The 16,843-nt window shown below is 44.8% G+C and overlaps 3 protein-coding genes across 5 annotated transcripts in view; 1 reads left to right on the top strand and 2 right to left on the bottom strand.

The window, feature by feature from the left end:
- c4h16orf70 (chromosome 4 C16orf70 homolog) overlaps positions 1 to 5,825 on the top strand; it is a 9,796-nt gene extending 3,971 nt beyond the window's left edge. Inside the window, exons 10-16 of the mRNA XM_035525255.1 lie at positions 194 to 277; positions 498 to 580; positions 1,002 to 1,045; positions 1,140 to 1,189; positions 1,283 to 1,341; positions 1,635 to 1,707; positions 2,228 to 5,825. Of these exons, the coding sequence (XP_035381148.1) occupies positions 194 to 277; positions 498 to 580; positions 1,002 to 1,045; positions 1,140 to 1,189; positions 1,283 to 1,341; positions 1,635 to 1,707; positions 2,228 to 2,308 (474 nt within the window). The 3' untranslated portion in view covers positions 2,309 to 5,825. The remainder of the gene's footprint in view (positions 1 to 193; positions 278 to 497; positions 581 to 1,001; positions 1,046 to 1,139; positions 1,190 to 1,282; positions 1,342 to 1,634; positions 1,708 to 2,227) is intronic.
- b3gnt9 (UDP-GlcNAc:betaGal beta-1,3-N-acetylglucosaminyltransferase 9) lies at positions 2,267 to 8,856 on the bottom strand. The gene is made up of 2 exons (XM_035525254.1): positions 8,380 to 8,856; positions 2,267 to 7,948 (listed from the first exon to the last, which is right to left on the bottom strand). Exon 2 carries the CDS (start codon positions 7,635 to 7,637, stop codon positions 6,315 to 6,317), a length of 1,323 nt encoding a protein of 440 aa, XP_035381147.1. The 5' UTR covers positions 7,638 to 7,948; positions 8,380 to 8,856; the 3' UTR covers positions 2,267 to 6,314.
- Positions 8,857 to 8,931: 75 nt separating this feature from the next.
- On the bottom strand, positions 8,932 to 15,953 carry bbs2 (Bardet-Biedl syndrome 2). 3 transcript variants are annotated; one of them, XM_035525252.1, is made up of 19 exons: positions 15,867 to 15,953; positions 15,091 to 15,254; positions 14,821 to 14,979; positions 14,490 to 14,717; positions 14,226 to 14,351; positions 14,079 to 14,141; positions 12,989 to 13,066; positions 12,786 to 12,890; positions 12,544 to 12,630; positions 12,300 to 12,435; positions 11,933 to 12,072; positions 11,710 to 11,848; positions 11,320 to 11,491; positions 10,827 to 10,956; positions 10,374 to 10,493; positions 10,156 to 10,293; positions 9,826 to 9,938; positions 9,535 to 9,683; positions 8,932 to 9,388 (listed from the first exon to the last, which is right to left on the bottom strand). In XM_035525252.1, exons 3-19 carry the CDS (start codon positions 14,935 to 14,937, stop codon positions 9,282 to 9,284), a joined length of 2,148 nt encoding a protein of 715 aa, XP_035381145.1. In that variant the 5' UTR covers positions 14,938 to 14,979; positions 15,091 to 15,254; positions 15,867 to 15,953; the 3' UTR covers positions 8,932 to 9,281. The 3 variants fall into 3 exon arrangements, with proteins under 3 accessions (XP_035381145.1, XP_035381146.1, XP_035381144.1); XM_035525253.1 differs by lacking the exon at positions 15,867 to 15,953 and adding an exon at positions 15,471 to 15,838; XM_035525251.1 differs by lacking the exon at positions 15,867 to 15,953 and having other exon boundaries at positions 15,091 to 15,838.
- Positions 15,954 to 16,843: the final 890 nt, after the last annotated feature.

Genomic DNA, 16,843 nt, shown 5'->3' with positions numbered 1-16,843 from the left:
TGCCAAAGTGATCACCCTTGAGATTGTCTACACTTTACTGGTTCTTGATCAGAAGTGAAGATTTCTAGTTACCCATTTGACATCTATAAAGGATTACATCTTCACATAATCTCTTTAGATTTCAAGGCATTGCCTTCTTACTGATCAGCTATGCATTAAATTCTCTGTTTCCCCCCCCCCCCCCCCATTGTAGATGAAGATCCACTCTCCCTCCCCCCACAAGCAAGTCCCGTCCAAGTGTAACGACTACTTCTTTAACTACTTCACCCTGGGTGTGGTACGTGTCTTTGGTGGAACCACAGTTCTTTTCCTGCAAACCTGACTGCACTGCCTGTACCACATCCTGGTGAAAACACAGAGCCCCACACGCCTTATTATCGAGGTTCCCCATTGGCATTGTGTTTTGGCTCAGTAGAGGGACTACAACCAGGTGCTGGATTAATTGAAGCATCCCTGCCTCTGTGCCCCGTCCCTCTCTGTCTCTTTCATGCACCCAGGACATACTGTTTGACTCGACGTCCCACCTTGTGAAGAAGTTTGTTCTTCACACCAACTACCCAGGCCATTACAATTTCAACATGTGAGTCTGGACCCATCTGCTCCCTCTCCTTCCCGCTCGCACTGCCGTTGGCGTGATCGTTTTGTGGCGTGTTCAGGGGAACTGACTCAGAATGGATCTTACTGCTTTGATGAAAAGACATGTTTCAGTATTATTAGACAACTAATACTCTACATGCAGCAGTTAAACAAATATACTAGTTAAAATTTTGTTTGGGGTCTTCATTTTGTTCTGAGATGTTCTCAGATGTTGTACGTAAATAAATAGGGTTGTTTACCATAGCTCCTGCGCTGCTGAGCATGAACTGAATAAAAGTCATCAAAATATGATGATTCTTGTTAAAAGCATCCAGACGTCTTTACAAACAAATTAAAAATTGCATAGAAATCAACACTGAATTCAGCACAAGCAGGTCGTTTACTGTGCAGTCTTCTGATTTCAGATACCATCGATGTGATTTCAAGATTCCCCTCATTATTAAGAAAGGTGGGTGAAAACATGCGTTGTGTCTGTGTGTCTTTGTGCATCCCGTGGTGAACTGGCACCTCCAGAGGACTGACTGTTCCTGCCTGTGTTTCAGACGCAGCTGATGTCCAGGGAGAGGACTGCATAGTTACTACCTACAGCAAGGTGCATGCTCACCACCACATGTACACTGTTAAACAGTGCTGCATGGTGTGTGTGTGCTGAGAAGGTGCTGAATGTGTTTCTCCTTTTGCTCAGTGGGATCAGATCCAGGAGTTACTGGGACACCCTATGGAAAAGCCAGTGGTGCTTCATAGGTAGGACTCCAGCTGGACATATGGACATAGAGCTAGGAAAACCTGAAGAAAAATCTGTTGGAGGGGAAGAACTTCAGAATTAGGCCATCTTGACTGAGGAACCAAAAGAAAGCGAATATTGTCGAATCAATTATTTTGTTTAATGAACTCAAAGAATTGTTGGAGGGGAAGAACTTAGCACTGTTTTAAGAATAACTACTGTACTTTAAGTCTTCCCTTAAACCTAAAAACAGATTTACCGCTGTGGGGAAAATGGTTTTGATTCAGGGACTGAACGCAGCTCCTCTTCTCAGGTCATCGTCTGCGAATAACACCAACCCGTTCGGCTCCACCTTCTGCTTTGGCTTCCAGAGGATGATCTTTGAGGTAGGAGAGATCTTCAGAGCTCTGCTCACTCAGGGATGTTTGTTTGAGAATCTGTCACAGTTATATTGTGTGAAAATCTTCTGGCTATGGATTCTTTTTTTTTTTTTTTTTTAACATGAAAATCTTTTCATATAAAGTTGCTGAGTTTTATATTTTAATTCAAAGTTTTTGAAGTCCAGCCCCTCCCCTCAATCTCATGCCCTTCTTCCAGATCTTTTCCCAAACTCTTCTCCAAACACTTGGAATCTAAGCACTTAGCCTGTCCTCCCACAAAATAATTGACAGGTACAGAGAACTGCCCTCTCATAGAGAAGCTTCCTGATTGGTTGATACAGCTGGACTGTGTTGACATTTTTAGTTGCTGTTTATTAAGTCCAAGACAGTCATGCACCTTTTGTTCCCTTGTCGGAACATCTGTTCCAGTGTCCAACTGTACCTCCACTAGCTTTAAGGAGCTGATGTGCAACCCTGCAATGCTCTACATGTGAACCCTCTGTCCTGTGTGTTGCTCTGTCTCCAGGTGATGCAGAACAACCACATCGCGTCAGTGACCTTGTACGGAGCTCCCCGCCAGTGCTGCACTGAACCCGGTGCCCACTGAGGTGCCAGCCATGCCCATCTGGCCACATAGGGTGCTGTGGAGCCCTGGAGCCCACCAGCACAGTGTGCCTTCCCCCCCACCACACACACACACACAGCTGCCCTCCCACCAGCTGAATAACCACGTGCTGGAAGCTCTGCCTAATTCCCCCAGCTGTGTTCGAAAATGGATGCTCCGCCCCTAGCCCCTCCCACCCTGCATATACAGGTTGGAGGCAGCTAGCAGAGGCTCCACCCCCTCCATTTATCCTGCAACACACCCCCTTGAGCTGCATTTCCAACTCTGCACCTGTCAGCGTCAGCACAGTGATGTGATATTCATGCACGCTGTCTCATGCGCGTGCGTGCACACACACACACACACACTCTGACACATACATGCACTTCATTCTTTTTCTTACATGAACAAGCATTGCTTGTGTATATATTCATAAGCTTAAAGAAGCTGTTTTTATGAATGGCTTTCTGTTTCTAAATCGATCCCTCACCAGACACTGACACCAAAGGGCATATGTGACATACGTTTTGATACCGTTTCCTCTTCTGCATATTAAACACTTCAAACACTTTAAACACTTTAAGCACGTTCAGTTCCCTTCGCTTCAGCAAGGCAGTGACCAGCACAAGCAGACGACGCGCTCAGAAGCTCAGAACATGCCGGAGGATTTGGGAACCTCAGCAGCCGGTGCATGAATAAAGTGTTGCTTCTTTTTGTGCTTTGTTTAAGGAATTAGGTGTGTATGATCTACAAAATAAGAAGCACAAATGCACTGCACACCACATATGGGAGTTTGCTTGTAAACATGTTGAACTACAGACTTGCATACACACACACACACACACACACACACACACACACAGGTTAAATCCCGTCGCAGTGCTGTGCAGTGTGAACTTCAGCACGTTAAATTGGTCTCTTTTTTTTTCTTTTTTTTTTTGGTGGCTGTTTTGTTGCAACTTAGGTTGATGTCAGTTTTGGGTTGTTTTTTTTTTTTTAAACATTTGCACTAAAACAAAATTACAACTTTTTTACTTGGCACTTCTCTTCTGTCCACTGAGGACTGTTGGGATTACTGAGTGTTGGGGAGAGAAATAAGAATGGAGAATGGGATGGAAATGGATTGGACTTGGGAGCTCTTAACACAGAAAACTGGATGGAGACATTGGCCTGGCATTCTCTGCCCCACTCCTGATCACGTGACCTTTGCCCTTTCAGCTCGTTTGCGTTCCATGCTCCCTTCTTGCCACACCATCTTCAGCTGAGCTCTTGGTCTTCAAAGCCTTTCAGAGCCATTCTTCATCTGTGCATTTTCCCTTATTTGCCAAAACTTTAGCCAAAGAAATAACTGTCCAGGATCTTAAATTCTCTCATCAGACGTGACCTTAACTTACCAGAGAACAAGAACATTCTCTTTTTGTTTGTAATTCCCTGGAATTGTTTAAATGGCATTTCTGTGCTGATGCTTTGTAATGATAGATATCCCCAGTTATGTGCCTGGGAGCTTTCTCCTTCACAGCTTTTGCCTCTGTGTTTCTGCCTGTTTCTTGGTTATATGTGGGACGTTCTGCAGTGCTGTGCATCTGTCTGTCCATGTACAAATCTGTAAATAGCATGTTCTTCTGTTTTGTCATCTAAACTAACAGTACCTTAGCGATTCACATTCAGTTGGAAGTCTGGAGTTCTCCTGCTGTATCCATTACCATTGCTAACTGTGAAGAGTTGCAAGTTTTCAAACACAGGTGGTCCTTAAGGGACTCCGTAGCAGGGGGCGTATGCTCTGACTGTGCCGTGAGCAGGAGGCGGGTGGAACACCTGCCAGTGGAGAGAACCATGGTGTTGGTGGTGCTCGTGCTAAAAGCCAGGACAGGCAGGGCCTCCTGGTCCAGGGCGTGGTGGTGTGGTCCACTGTAGCACTCTCATGGGTTCCACCTGTATGATGGACCTTTCCATCAGTCCCCCCTGCTTGTATTTAACATTGGGTGATCCAGCATTTTAGGTGTTTTTTTTGTTTGTTTGTTTGGGGTTTTTTGTTTGTTTGTTTATTTGTGGGGTTGTTTTTTTCTGGCATTTGCTTGGTTTGCAAGGATGGTAGCAGTTGATGTGTTCCGTTTCACCCTTCTCTTAAGGGTGAGTTTGAAACCAAGGAAAAAGAACGAAAAAAGCCTAAACCCGCTGTTAACGTTGTGCCTCGTCACCTTCCGAGCCCATCGTGACTTGCTCTGTAAATGAAACTGATCTGCTTTGTTTATTATAGAGCATGTACAGATAAACTGATGGACTGTTTATTGTCTCCAAATGTTCACAGTCCTCTGTCTGAGTGTTGGATAAACAGCCAAGTCTCTGTCTATGAACTCATCTGATGAAGGGTGGGTGGGGCATAAAGTCAAGGTCGGGGGCCATGTCCAGTCTACAGAGTTCCCACAAGCTGACGGTCCTCCGTGATGTGAAGTTCGTACTAGTGGTTGTGATGTTTCTGTTAACCGGAACTTGCACTTTTCATACAAACTATTTTAAATTAGTAAATTAGTATGAATAACTTTTACGTTCACATTGAGTGAGTCTGTGTGTGCAGTTTTTTTTATTTTATTTTTTAACGCAACTGGAGTCTTAAGCTAAGCTCATCCTCTGTGAATTCAGTATAAGTAGAAGAAGGAGCAACACAACCACTGGTCAGTGACGAGATCCTGCCTGTTAGATGGCGTCCCGTTAAGAGACGGCAACCTGGTACGCTGGTTGCCTGTCCAATCTCAGGTGGATCTCTCCCTCTCTCTCTCTTTTTGTGAATGCTCTACGTTCATCAGCTGGGTTCTGATTCGTTCCATTTCCTCTTCAGTCTTTATCCTCTTTTATTGCATTGCAGACCGAATTACAGATTGTGTTTAGAAATAGACAACTTCCATTCAGTGTCATGCACATATTACTGCTATGTGATGTGTTCCTTACAGTGTACGTGTCCTCCATTGTCGAAAGTGAGTATTTTTTGTGGATTCAGTATATTTCACCCATTTCTGGAAATGGGCTCCTTAATTAAAAATTGTGAATCATGATTAATTGCAATGTGGTGTTTTGTATCTGATCTCTTTTTTTTGGTCAGAAAATAACAGAAAGTCTATTTGTCAGGCATGTATTGTTTTTGTTTATTTTTTTGAAAGCAATAACTTTAGCTGTGGTGAATAATTCACTGAATAGGTCGGCTAAACGCTTACACAATGCTCCTGAACTCATGCAAAGACGCTGTGACTAGTATCTACTCATCTAATCTACGGAAACCACAATACTTTCAATTTTATAAACTGCATTTGTTTGTTAAACATTTTGGTACAGTGTGTTCAACACCAACAATAACATCTGAAGACTGGGCGTAATAAAAACGAGGGGGAACGACTCCTGTTTTTTTCCCCTGTGGTTTCAGTGTTCTGGATATATTAACTATGCTTTAACCCGCAACCCCCAGCAGACATTACACAAAGCAGAGTGTATTTAGATGAAGGTGGGAAATACTGCTCGTGGAAAAAAACACTTTTAAAAACAGAAGTAAAAATGCAGACCAGCAGTGTTATTCACTTTTGAGTATAGAGAGTATTAAATAATCCATTAGTGCTCATGTTTAGCACTAGGTCAGTAACCTTGAGGCAGATAATAACACTCACAAAATGTGATTCACGAAGTAATTTGCCTCCAGAGTTTGTTTCTAGGGATTGCAACATTGGTATCTGGAACTTAAAAAAAAAAAAAAAAAAAAAAAAAAAAAAAAAGGTTTTTGACACCAAAATCCACGGAAAAACTTTGGGTAAATGGATAAATCTTTCATCTTTGACAGCAGCTAAAAAATTGTAGTTGCCAAACTCCCTTCAAGGTTCATGTGCACATTTAACAAATTAATCTCTACAGAATTCTGTACTGTCTACATGTTTAAATATTTAGGAACAGCTAAACAATTTCCACTTCTGCCTTTAAAACTCCAGCATTAAACGTTCACAGGCCCTGCAGTCCAAGCATAAAGTCGTTAGTGTTTCACAAACACTTGTAGTTCATAGTCACGTTTCCCAGTATCCATAGCGGTGTCAGGAGTCTTGTCTCGCCACTTGAAGGGTAACACTGCGGCAGCTTGGCTGCTATGGCAGTGCACACCGGGGTCATGCAGCAGGTTCCACATGAGCCAGATCTGGGGCACCGTCAGGCCGTGCACCACCATCAGATGCTTGTAGAAGCAGGGGTCGTACACCTGCAGGCGCGGCGCCGCCGATGGCCTCACAATGCCAAAGGTGCGGAAGCCCTTGTGCCGTGTGGGCTGAAGACCCAGCCGGAGGAGACACATTCCCAGGAAGACATCGTCTATAGGAAAGAGCTCCACTTCCTTGCAGGCCATGTGCAGCCTCAGCGCAGTGTGCCCTGACATGACGAAGCCGCCCCCGCCTGCGTAAGACGGGTACATCCCCTGGCCGTACATAAACTCGGGCACAAAGTATTTACTACTACGTCTGCGAATTGGTTTCGCGTGGATGATGATGTCCCCAATAAAAAGGTCCCGATCAGCCTCCCTGTCCCCGAGCATCTCCAGAATGTTTTCGATGTTAACATAAACGTCTACATCTCCCTTGAAGATGAACTTCGCTTTGGAACAGGTTGTGTTCACCCACCGGAGGAAGTGAGTTTCTTTCAGTGTAAGGTTAAAGAACGTGTCTTCGAAGTTCCACAGCAGAATGTCTCGGAACGCTCGGCTCTCGTACGTCAACAACTTGTCCCACACTGGGAGCGCCGTGGCATTTTGGGGCACTCCCAGCAGGAAGACGATCATGATGGACACTCCATTCAGGGCCACGCCCTCTCGGCCCCATGTGCGTCGCACTACCTGCCGCTTGTCAAAGTCTGCTGCCACTGACTTGATGGCGATCAGCAGATAAGGTGCACCTTCAGGCCCGGAACACTTCTCCGGCTGGTTGATTAACATCTCAAACTCCCTCTGGTCTTTCTTGCGAAGGTAACCTTCAAAGTCAAAGTGGAACGGAGTCGGACTAACACTGGCTTTTGTCGGAGTTTTGTTATTCCCAACCCTTTTCTTTAACTTCACAGGAGTCTTCAGAACTTTGCTGGACCTGGCTTCTGCCTGCAACTCAGGCCCAGAACTGCACTGGGGCACATCGGGAATCTTGCAGGAGCATGCCTTTGCTGTGGCTTCTAGGAGATCTTTGGAGATGGCAGAGTCATTCTTAATGTGCACCACCTCCCAGGTGGTTATTAAACTTTGATGGACATACAACAATATGCACAGAAGCACAAGCAGGATTAGTGTGCAGGCCACGTCTCCCTTTATGTGGATTCTCCTCATTTTTTCCAGACACTGCAAGCCAAGTTTAACAAGTCTCGCCGCCACGGATCTCCACAGTCATCGCGTCTGAGAGTTTAGCATATTAGTGTTTCTTCATTGGCAGTAACTCCTACTCCAGAGCCAATCTGGAGCAACGATGGACTCCTCTGTTTGTGTGAACTTGATTGCATCCACCCGGGAGATGTTTCTTCTCTGAGCGAAGCAATCTGAGATACATGCGAGACTCTCAGCTTTAACTACGCTTAACAAACTTTCAGGATTATTTTCATTTTTAAGGCCGTCATCTCTCGTGCACAAAAAAAAAAAAGTTCCTAGAAACAGGTATATAGTATTAGATTAGATACAAATCAGCAAGTTAATATACTTGTTATACCATCAAATCATTTACCATTAAAGTCCTACCTGCGTTCAATAGTCATATGTCAAGGGTAATGTCAAAGTAGTAATATTTAGATAAAGCATTTCCTTATAATCAGTTTAAATGGAGAGAATCTTAAAGTAAACTGGGCAAAGGCTTAACGCAAATGTTGCTCTACTTCCTTTCGGAGTGGAGAATGCGTATGACTAGTAACGTGAGCGCAGCGACATATTTCTAGGTCAACGCTTTAGAACATGAAGCTACGTAGAGCGTTTCAGAATGTACTTTAGTGTATAGAATAATAAACTTTGGCCGTCACCATTTAAAAACAAACGTGACGTTACTTTAATAAATAAGATTTTGTACTTGCATTTTTTGCCTTACCTCGAAAAAAGTCTGTTCATTGACGTTGGATTACTTGTACAAAACAGTGTTCCAGAAATACTGCGGCATTAGTGTCGTTTTGGGGGACTTGCTGGTAAGAATATAAGAAAAGCAGAATATCAAATGTCCTTTCATTTACTTTGGTCCAAGCTGCAGAAATGTCGGGGTTTTTTTTGTCTTTTGCCAGAGGCAAACTAACGTGGAAAGAATGAACCCTGTCCTAAAGCCTTCACCTCCCGCAAACGTCAGTGAAGCGGTAACACCCCCCAGCGCCTTCATCTCCAACTCTACAGCAGGGTGGAAGAAGCACGGAGCCTGCAGCGTTACGCGGCTACTTACCTGCCCTGCGTGAAGAACCTACACCCTCCAAAACAACCCCCAGAACCGGGAAAATGCACACGTACACAACACTGCGAGCCAGATGCCTACGCTCGCGCTCAGACCAAAGGAGCGCGCAGGAAGATACGCGCGAGGGAAATAATGGCTCGGTCCGGGCAAGCACGATCAGTCGGTTCCGTCTGACTCAGCCAGCCCCGGAACGATAACTGTACATCATTTACTGAACCATTTATTGGCAATCAATATATTGCACGTACACAAAGTCGATACAAAGCGCCTATGTACACCTAGAAAAAGTACGCAACTTCATACAGTTTGTTCCCTGGACACAGTTGTGTGTTCACGCAGGAAACAGCTTGCAGCTACTTTTCTACATACAACACTGCCATTTAGAGGTTTGGAGTAGATGTTCTTCTCCGCGGTGTTTTGCATGACTCTGTAGGAATTAATTACTGGACTAGTCGTGTGTGTGTCAGCCACAGCCGTGGGAGGAGACTTGGTCTGATCTCCAGAGCCAGAGCTGCTGTCCTGTAGGTAACACGGACGGCCAGCAGAGGGCGCACTCAACAGGACGCGGTCCCTGCTTTCATGATCTTGAACAGGGCGTTTACGTTGTTGTTCTTGATTGCGTCCCTGCAGGCACTGATGACCTGGTTCTTTGGTTTTCCCACTGAGAGAGGAGAGAGGGCTATATTTGGACATTCCTCATAAATGAAATCTCATGGACAGAGAAAACATTTTCCATGGTGCCATCAGTTTTTTGTACATTCTGTCTGCAAGCGGCCCAGGGTTTACAGCCTAAAGACTTCCACCCACCTCTCAGCCTGCCGGCTCTCTGAATGGCCTGGTTTACAGCCTTAAGACGGGATAGAAGAGCACTGTGGTTGTTGGACCGGATCTTATATTCACTAATCAGGTCTCGGTTGAGGTCGTACAGCTCGATGTAACGTTTCTTCATGGTCTTCCTGTGAGATAAAAAGACAGCAGTTGTTTGTGAGTCTGTGTGTGTAAGACAAAAAAGAGACACAAAGGGGGGATAGGAAGCACAAAGAAAGGAAGAAAAACCGAGAGGGGACGCAGCAGGTCACTGGGTTGCCTGGCGCTTACAGGTCTCCCATGAGTCGAGCGTCCTCTGCCTGCACCAGCATGTTTCGGATATGGTTCGAGTGATCCCCGATGGCTGCGGTCATCTTCTGACGCACGGCGTGGAACTCGTCCACCTGAACACACACTACTCGTTTACGCGTGTCGCTTTTAGTTGTAGCGGTAGCTCAGTGGTTAAAGTACTTGACTTGTAATCGGAAGGTTGCTGGGTCAAGTCGCATCACTGCCGGGCCCCTGAGCACGACCCTTAACCCGCAATTGCTCAAGTTGTACTCTATCATGATTGTAAGTTGCTTTGGATGAGATACTGTAAATGTAAATGCTGTTACTGGCCTCGGTGAGGGTGCCTCGGAGCTGCTCAAAGCAGGCTGGGAAGTCGGCCTCTGTGGGCAGGTCCTCGATAGCCAGGAACACAGCGAGCGACTGGACCAGGTCTCCTGCCAGCTCAATGTCATCCGTTTGCAGTGTTATCTGAGAGGTAGTGGGGGTCTGATAAACAAGTCTAGCAGCAATGAAGTTTTGAAGACTTTTACACATTTCAACGCACGCACTTCCCCGCTAGAGCGCATGCTGATGGTCAGAAGGCCTCCTCCACGTAGTGAAGTGAACGTCACGTCTGGGCTGCTGATGGCTTCTGGCAGCAGAAAGTTCTGGTTTAGCCACATGACCACCTGCATACAGGAAGAGGCCTTCAGCCACGACAGGAGAACCCCACCCAGATGGCAGGAGCCCTGACCTCAGCCCGAGCTGTGGACATTAGATCTTGGTGTTGCTAGATCTTGCGGCAGCTAGCACTTTACAGACTCGGAACTTCCAAACTATGTAAGGCGCATGGTTAACAGAATCCCAACTTTAGCACAGCGCTTGTGACTGAGACAAGTTCAGAGCAAGTCCTTGTTGGCATTATTAGAAAATCATGAGATATTCAATATGAGTGATAGATAGTCCTTTGTGTGTGTGTTCATGTGCACGTTTGTTTGTGTGCGTTGGTGTGCGTGCTTTACCCTTTGTGGCCTGTCACTGATACTAAACGAGACTCTTCCTGTGGGTGCAGGGGTTGAAGGGTCAACGTGAAGGTCATACATAGAGAATCGAGGCAGCTGACGTGTTATTTCAAACACATGAAACTGCGTGCTGAAGCCGGAAAAAAAGGAGAAGAGAGAAAACAACCATAAATCATCTAGCAAATCCAGCACTTCTGCCTTCTCTCGTCCAGCGTTAATCTTCAATTCAGTCAACACTTCTGACCCCTATTGGGCTTGTTGAGAAGGAGCACTGCTGAAAAAAAGAGTCACTTCCTAACCAGCAGGGGGCCTCGCAGGCTACACAAGAATCTTTCTAAAAGGCCTCACTGGGAGCTGCTCCCTCACTAGCACTCTACATGGCAGGATCGCCGTTAAGCAGCTTTGATCATGTCCTGTTTAGCCTGAAACAACAGAGTCGCTATGAAGGAAGAATATTGTTAGGAAATGTTTTTAAAAATCAACAAACACACACCTGGTCCGCCCACCTACAAAGGCTTTGATATGCAGATCTACTGGGATGTCTTTAGGAGGAATTATGGGAACACAGACACAGCCGGAGAGGTTCAGCGCACTGGGATGCACCACATGACTCTCGCCCTCGAAGATGCCCTCGGCAAAAATCAGCACTGCGCGGATGATGGTCTCTGGGGGGGGGGGTGTAGAGAGAGAGAGAGAGAGAGAGAGAGAGAGAGAGAGAGAAAGAAAGAAAGAGAGAGAGTCTACAAATGAAATTAAGCATTTATTTTGGGTCAACATAGGAAGTATTATTAGTGTTAATAATACTAATAATATATGGCATAAGAAATGGACATACTTTGTGGTATGTAGTGCAGCTAGAGAGCTGTTTGGGAAGCTGCCGTACCGTTAGGTGTGGAGATGCTGAGTTCTACGTGACCCCTCTGACTTTCCGAGGCTGCTTGCACAGACAGGGCTGTTTGCAGCTGAGTGTTGGCAGGAATGACCCCCATCTGAGCCTCGGCTTCAGACGCACCAGTGCCAGCCTACAACAGTGCGTGGCACCTGCATCGTGAGCACGTACCCGTGTACGTATGTCTGTGTGCGCCTGTGCGTGTGTATGCGCGGACCTTGCCATGCTCCTCGTAGTTACGGAGCTCTAGGAGCAGGTTGTGTTTACGCTGGCTCAGTTCTCTGACAAGGTCTTGCTCCACGCTCACGTCCATCAGGTTCCCCTTCAGGTCTTTGCTGGCTGGCAGGTAGCCGCGTACTGCGGGACAACACGGCGTAAGGAACAGGCCGACGTCGAACCGAGCGCGCTAAATGCACTGATCCATACATGCCCCACACGAGGACACTGAAGGAAGACTGTGCAGTGACTAAGGTTCGACATTGTTACTGCAGGACCTTAAACTCACAGACCCAGTCGCTGTCAATCAGTGCATGTTCATGTGATGTGGAAAGGTGAACATGTTCTCTCTCGGTTGGCAATGTCACCTTCTCCTTCCACTGAGGTGCAGATAAGCTGAACGTGCCCATCCATGCGGTAATCTCCCTCCACCAGCCCAGCCACCGACGAGGAGAAGTTGTCCTTGAAGATCACCTCGCCGGTCCGATCACTGCGCGCATCGATCTGGACCGTCGTGAGAAATGAGATCACGGTAAGTGCTGGGAAGGAGGCAGAGAGTGACCACACACACACACACACACAGATACGAGTCAGACGTGAAGCATGACCTACTTTCCCATTGGACCAGCCGGTTATGAGCTCTACGACTCCGTCATCGTTCAGGTCAAAGGCATGTATACTCATCGCATGGTTTTTTGACTGCAAGCAAGAGAAACAGCAAGTGATGATGATTCAAAAACACAGCAACAGTTAACAACATGGCTACTAATTCTGTGCTTTGTGTAGTGAACAATAAATTGTGACTGCACCTAAAAATAAAATAAAAATTGAAACAACATTTTAAAAAAGTGTACCTTGATTCTCCAGTAGCGGGCAGTGTGGTCATACACTCCCACTGTACCATTAGCCAGCGCATAACCAAACCTGCTGCTGTGTATGTGACACAGCGACGTTACTGTCTGGGAAGAACAGAAAACCACCAGCAATCTTCCAGCTAAGATACTTTTACCACATGAATCCGATAACACAACCACTGTGAAAATCCCTTCATATTTACCTCGTTTTCTGCCATCTCACACACCAGCTCATCCTCTCTAAATACTCGGATATCAAAGTCTTCTGATCCCACAAGCAGCTATAAATCAAACAAGGATTGTAAATTGTGATGGGGCACATAGACTGTTACCATATATCTACTGGTGAAACCTGGTCTCACTGGTTAGTATATAACCCTGCTATATTTTAAATTCTATTTGTCTATGCTCTTGTGGCTCTTCGAATACCTCATTCATTCCCTCCATATATCAAGCAGATATTTTATGTGACGCCATAATTCAGTCAACTTTAAACGTGTCCATTTTGTTATAAATAATGACTTCATGGCCACATATTAAGCCAATGAAAGGCAAGATAACTGAGAATCAAACTTCTACCATTCAGCTTTCAGCTGGTGACGTGACTGGTACATCTATGATCGGAAAACATTTAGGTTTTGTTCTTCAGGTATGAGGGAAAGAATGTTTGTGGTTTTAATATAAATGCAAGTACATACTCCTATGATCCCATAAACCCTTTTAAATTTGTCATTTTCTGCTTTTTTCTAATACTGATACCAAGTGATTAACAGTAGTACCTTACAGAAAGTACCTAGAAAATACTTTGAGCTTTAATTTTTAGCAGTTTCAGTTTTCTTTAACGCTCAGTATTTTAATGTTGTCCTAATGATCAGGCTATCATTTTAAAAAACATCAAAGCGATTGTGGACCTTAGCTACTGTTTCAGTCTTTAAGTATTGCGCATTTGTTTAGTTTTAAATTAAATTAATGTTGATGATAACAAGGTTAAGGATTTTAGTGGGGGGGGGGGTTTTCTTCTTCACAACAGCAAAGAATATATTTTTCTTCTTCACAACAGCAAAGAATATATTCAGTGTTTTCATATAAATCCCTATTAGTAGATCAGTGTGTTCAGGGACTTGACTATTCAAAAAACACTTTTGGATGTTAAAAGCATCTGTCACTAACCAGACTAATTTGTTTGGGATCAGTCTCACAAAAGTGCTTTGTTTTCTTTTGCCTATGTAAGTCGATCTGGATAAGAACATCGTCCAAATGCCGTAAATGTGAAAAAGTGCTGCGGTACTCTACCTCATTCTTCCCATCACCAGTGAAGTCACACAGTACCAGTGATCGCACATTATCTCCAGTCACCTTTAAGCAGAAAAACATACGTTACGCATCGTCATCTCTCCAAATGACTTTAAGAACAATCGAAAATAAACCGGGCTGCCTTACGGTCCAGAACTGGTCATTTCCCCCATAGTCAAAGCCTTGTATAGCGCAGTTTCCTCCGACGATGGCAAGAGGGCTCTGGATGTCCGCTAACTTTCCCAGGACAATGGCATTAGCCCCATCTGTCACCTGCAGTACAGCATCAACCTCAGAAGCAAAACTTCAATCGACCCTTTTAGAAGTGAATGTTTTAACCCCCGGATTTCTGACACGATTGACTACAAAGGTTTCGCAACTTTTCGGGATGTTCAACGCTGCATCACCCACCTCCCTGTAGAATATGTCGGCATTGTCGTGTACGTCATAAGCCAGCAGATTGGTCTGTGAGGCCACTAGAAGCGCATGTCCCGTGGCATTGGGCACCAGGGCGCCCGCTGTCAAACAGCTCACAGCCTGGTTTATGTTTAGCAAGGAGATATCAGAGTCTTGGCCACTCTGACTCAGCCGGTGAGATGCTTGCCTCTGTCCTCGAGAGTGAGGGTTATGTATGAACACCTGAACAGTTTGACACATTTAAAACAAACATGAACAGGTTGGGCATTTGAATCGTTCCGTCTAAAGCAGAGTTAACAGATCTGCCACACTGCGGCACACTTACCTTCCCTGCTTGCGTAGCTGCAGTCAGACACGGGTGAACTCCATCAAACTTTCCCATCGTAACCATGCGGGGGTTAATCTTATGGTTGAGTTTGAGAGTGTAGATTGGGACCAACATGGTGGTGGGATGGTTTCAAGCGAGAAAGGAGATATGTACGGGCTACAGTCCAGCAGAGGGAGAATGTGGGTTTAGTGTTAAACTCAAGAAATCTTACTGCATAAAAACTGGGATGAAATGTCTGGCTGGAGATGCAATAATGCCCACACATACCTGTTTTTCTTACTCTTCTGGCGTTGTAATAGAATAAACAGCTTAATCCTCCGTCGTCTGTGGGCTTCGGTTACCTAGCAACACGGGAGCTTCGCAATGCTCTTTTGACGCTAACTAGCTACCGTTGCTAACGTTCCCACTAACCCACCAATCCGTGGTTCATTCTATAAGAAATAAATAGGAAAAAGCAAAGTAGCGATATTACACGCTCAAAATAAACTCAATAATAAACGCACTAATGAGAGTATCTAACCGTTTAACTAACTTAACGTCTGTTAAATTGACTAATTAGCTCGATTATTTGAGTTGCTAAAACTTAAATTGTATGATCGTCGTCCATTTTGACGTCTGCTGCTACAGCTTACAGTAAATCATCTTACCCAAATCTTTTTGTTTTGACCGACTGGTTTAATTACTTTATTGACTGGCTAACGAGCTAAGAGAACCATCTTAGCTAGCTAGGAACCATTGCTCGCTGGAGGACCACCGCGCATGCGCAGATTTGTAACTTAGCTAGGTTAGCTTGCATTAGCTAATTAACTAACCGACTCGTTGACATGGAATTAGCACGTTACGGTTAATGTTTACGTGTTTATAAACCTAACGCTAGCCTGCTATATCAAACGCAGCGACGGGTATACAATAGAGTCAGTATCTGACAGTTTGTGACGATGCTTCTATGTAGAATATAACTGGAAAATGCATTTTCCAGAAGTAAAACCATCATGTATTTTCCAGGAATAAAACCTAAAATGCTTTGAGGTGCAGAGACCCACATTTTAATGCGTCTCTTCCAGCGACGCCACACTCGCCCAGTTACAGTCTCTCAGCGAGCTCAAAACACTTCGCCCCGTGCACACCGCCCAAGTGCACACGCGCCCGTTTGCTCAGAGCGCGGAGCCCCTGAAGTGTCGTGTGCAAAGGGTGGTCCGTAGGGCATTTGTTAGGGAATATTCAAGTCTAAATCTAAAGTTAACAATAGTTGTTTTAAAGTGAACCAGCTTTAAAGTAGTTTTTTTTTTTTTTTACTTTTTATTTCCATTTATGTTCCATAATACATTTATTTGAAATATCAGTAGGCGCCATAAAAGTGTTACAACTTTGAATTGATCATAAAACAAGTTGACCTAAATATTGATTTTCATAGTCTCGTCCAGTGTTACTTGAAAACAGGCGCATATGAATGAGAATTTGCACCCAGTCTTGATGGCGTAATTGTCATTCAATGAGAAACCGTGTGCAGGTTCGCGGAGGCGGGGCCGTTACGTTTTGCACGCGCCCTAAGCGTCTGCAGACCACTATAAATTCGCCACATTACGCACAGAAAGTGATTCTTTCGCGGAGCTTCGAAACAGTAACGAAACACTAACTAAATACCCGTAAAATGGATCCTTGTGATTGCGCTAAGGGTAAGACTTGTTTTTTGTTTCCCCCGGTTACCTTGTTTTAGAATGATTCTTAATGAGTGTTGGACTTTTCACTTCTTATTAAAGCTCTGTTAATTGTTTGTCTCTTAGGTGGTACTTGCAACTGCGGTACAGACTGCAAGTGCACGAACTGCAAGTGTGCTTCCTGCAAAGCCAAAAGTAAGTCTTTATCACACGTATAAGGGGGGAAGAGAACCTCCTCCTGTGAGTAACCCTGATGTACAAAACTTTTTTTTTTTTTTGTTTCTCTCTCTTTAAATTTTCCTTTCGTCTCTGTCAGGTTGCTGCACTTGTTGTCCATCTGGATGTAGCAAATGCGCTTCTGG

Source organism: Electrophorus electricus, chromosome 4 (assembly GCF_013358815.1).
Source record: "Electrophorus electricus isolate fEleEle1 chromosome 4, fEleEle1.pri, whole genome shotgun sequence".
NCBI classification, from domain to species: Eukaryota; Metazoa; Chordata; class Actinopteri; order Gymnotiformes; family Gymnotidae; genus Electrophorus; species Electrophorus electricus.
This window is presented reverse-complemented; position numbering and strand designations above follow the sequence as displayed.

Bases quoted from the DNA above. Each gene is read 5' to 3' on its own strand.
- b3gnt9 (XM_035525254.1), bottom strand. From the start codon at position 7,637: ATGAGGAGAATCCACATAAAGGGAGACGTGGCCTGCACACTAATCCTG.
- bbs2 (XM_035525252.1), bottom strand. From the start codon at position 14,937: ATGTTGGTCCCAATCTACACTCTCAAACTCAACCATAAGATTAACCCC. The intron at 13,067-14,078 runs GTAGAGTACCGC...TTTGATTTATAG, and splicing joins CTGGTGATGGGAAGAATGAG to CTGCTTGTGGGATCAGAAGA. The intron at 12,436-12,543 runs GTAGGTCATGCT...ACGACGGTCCAG, and splicing joins CCGGCTGGTCCAATGGGAAA to ATCGATGCGCGCAGTGATCG.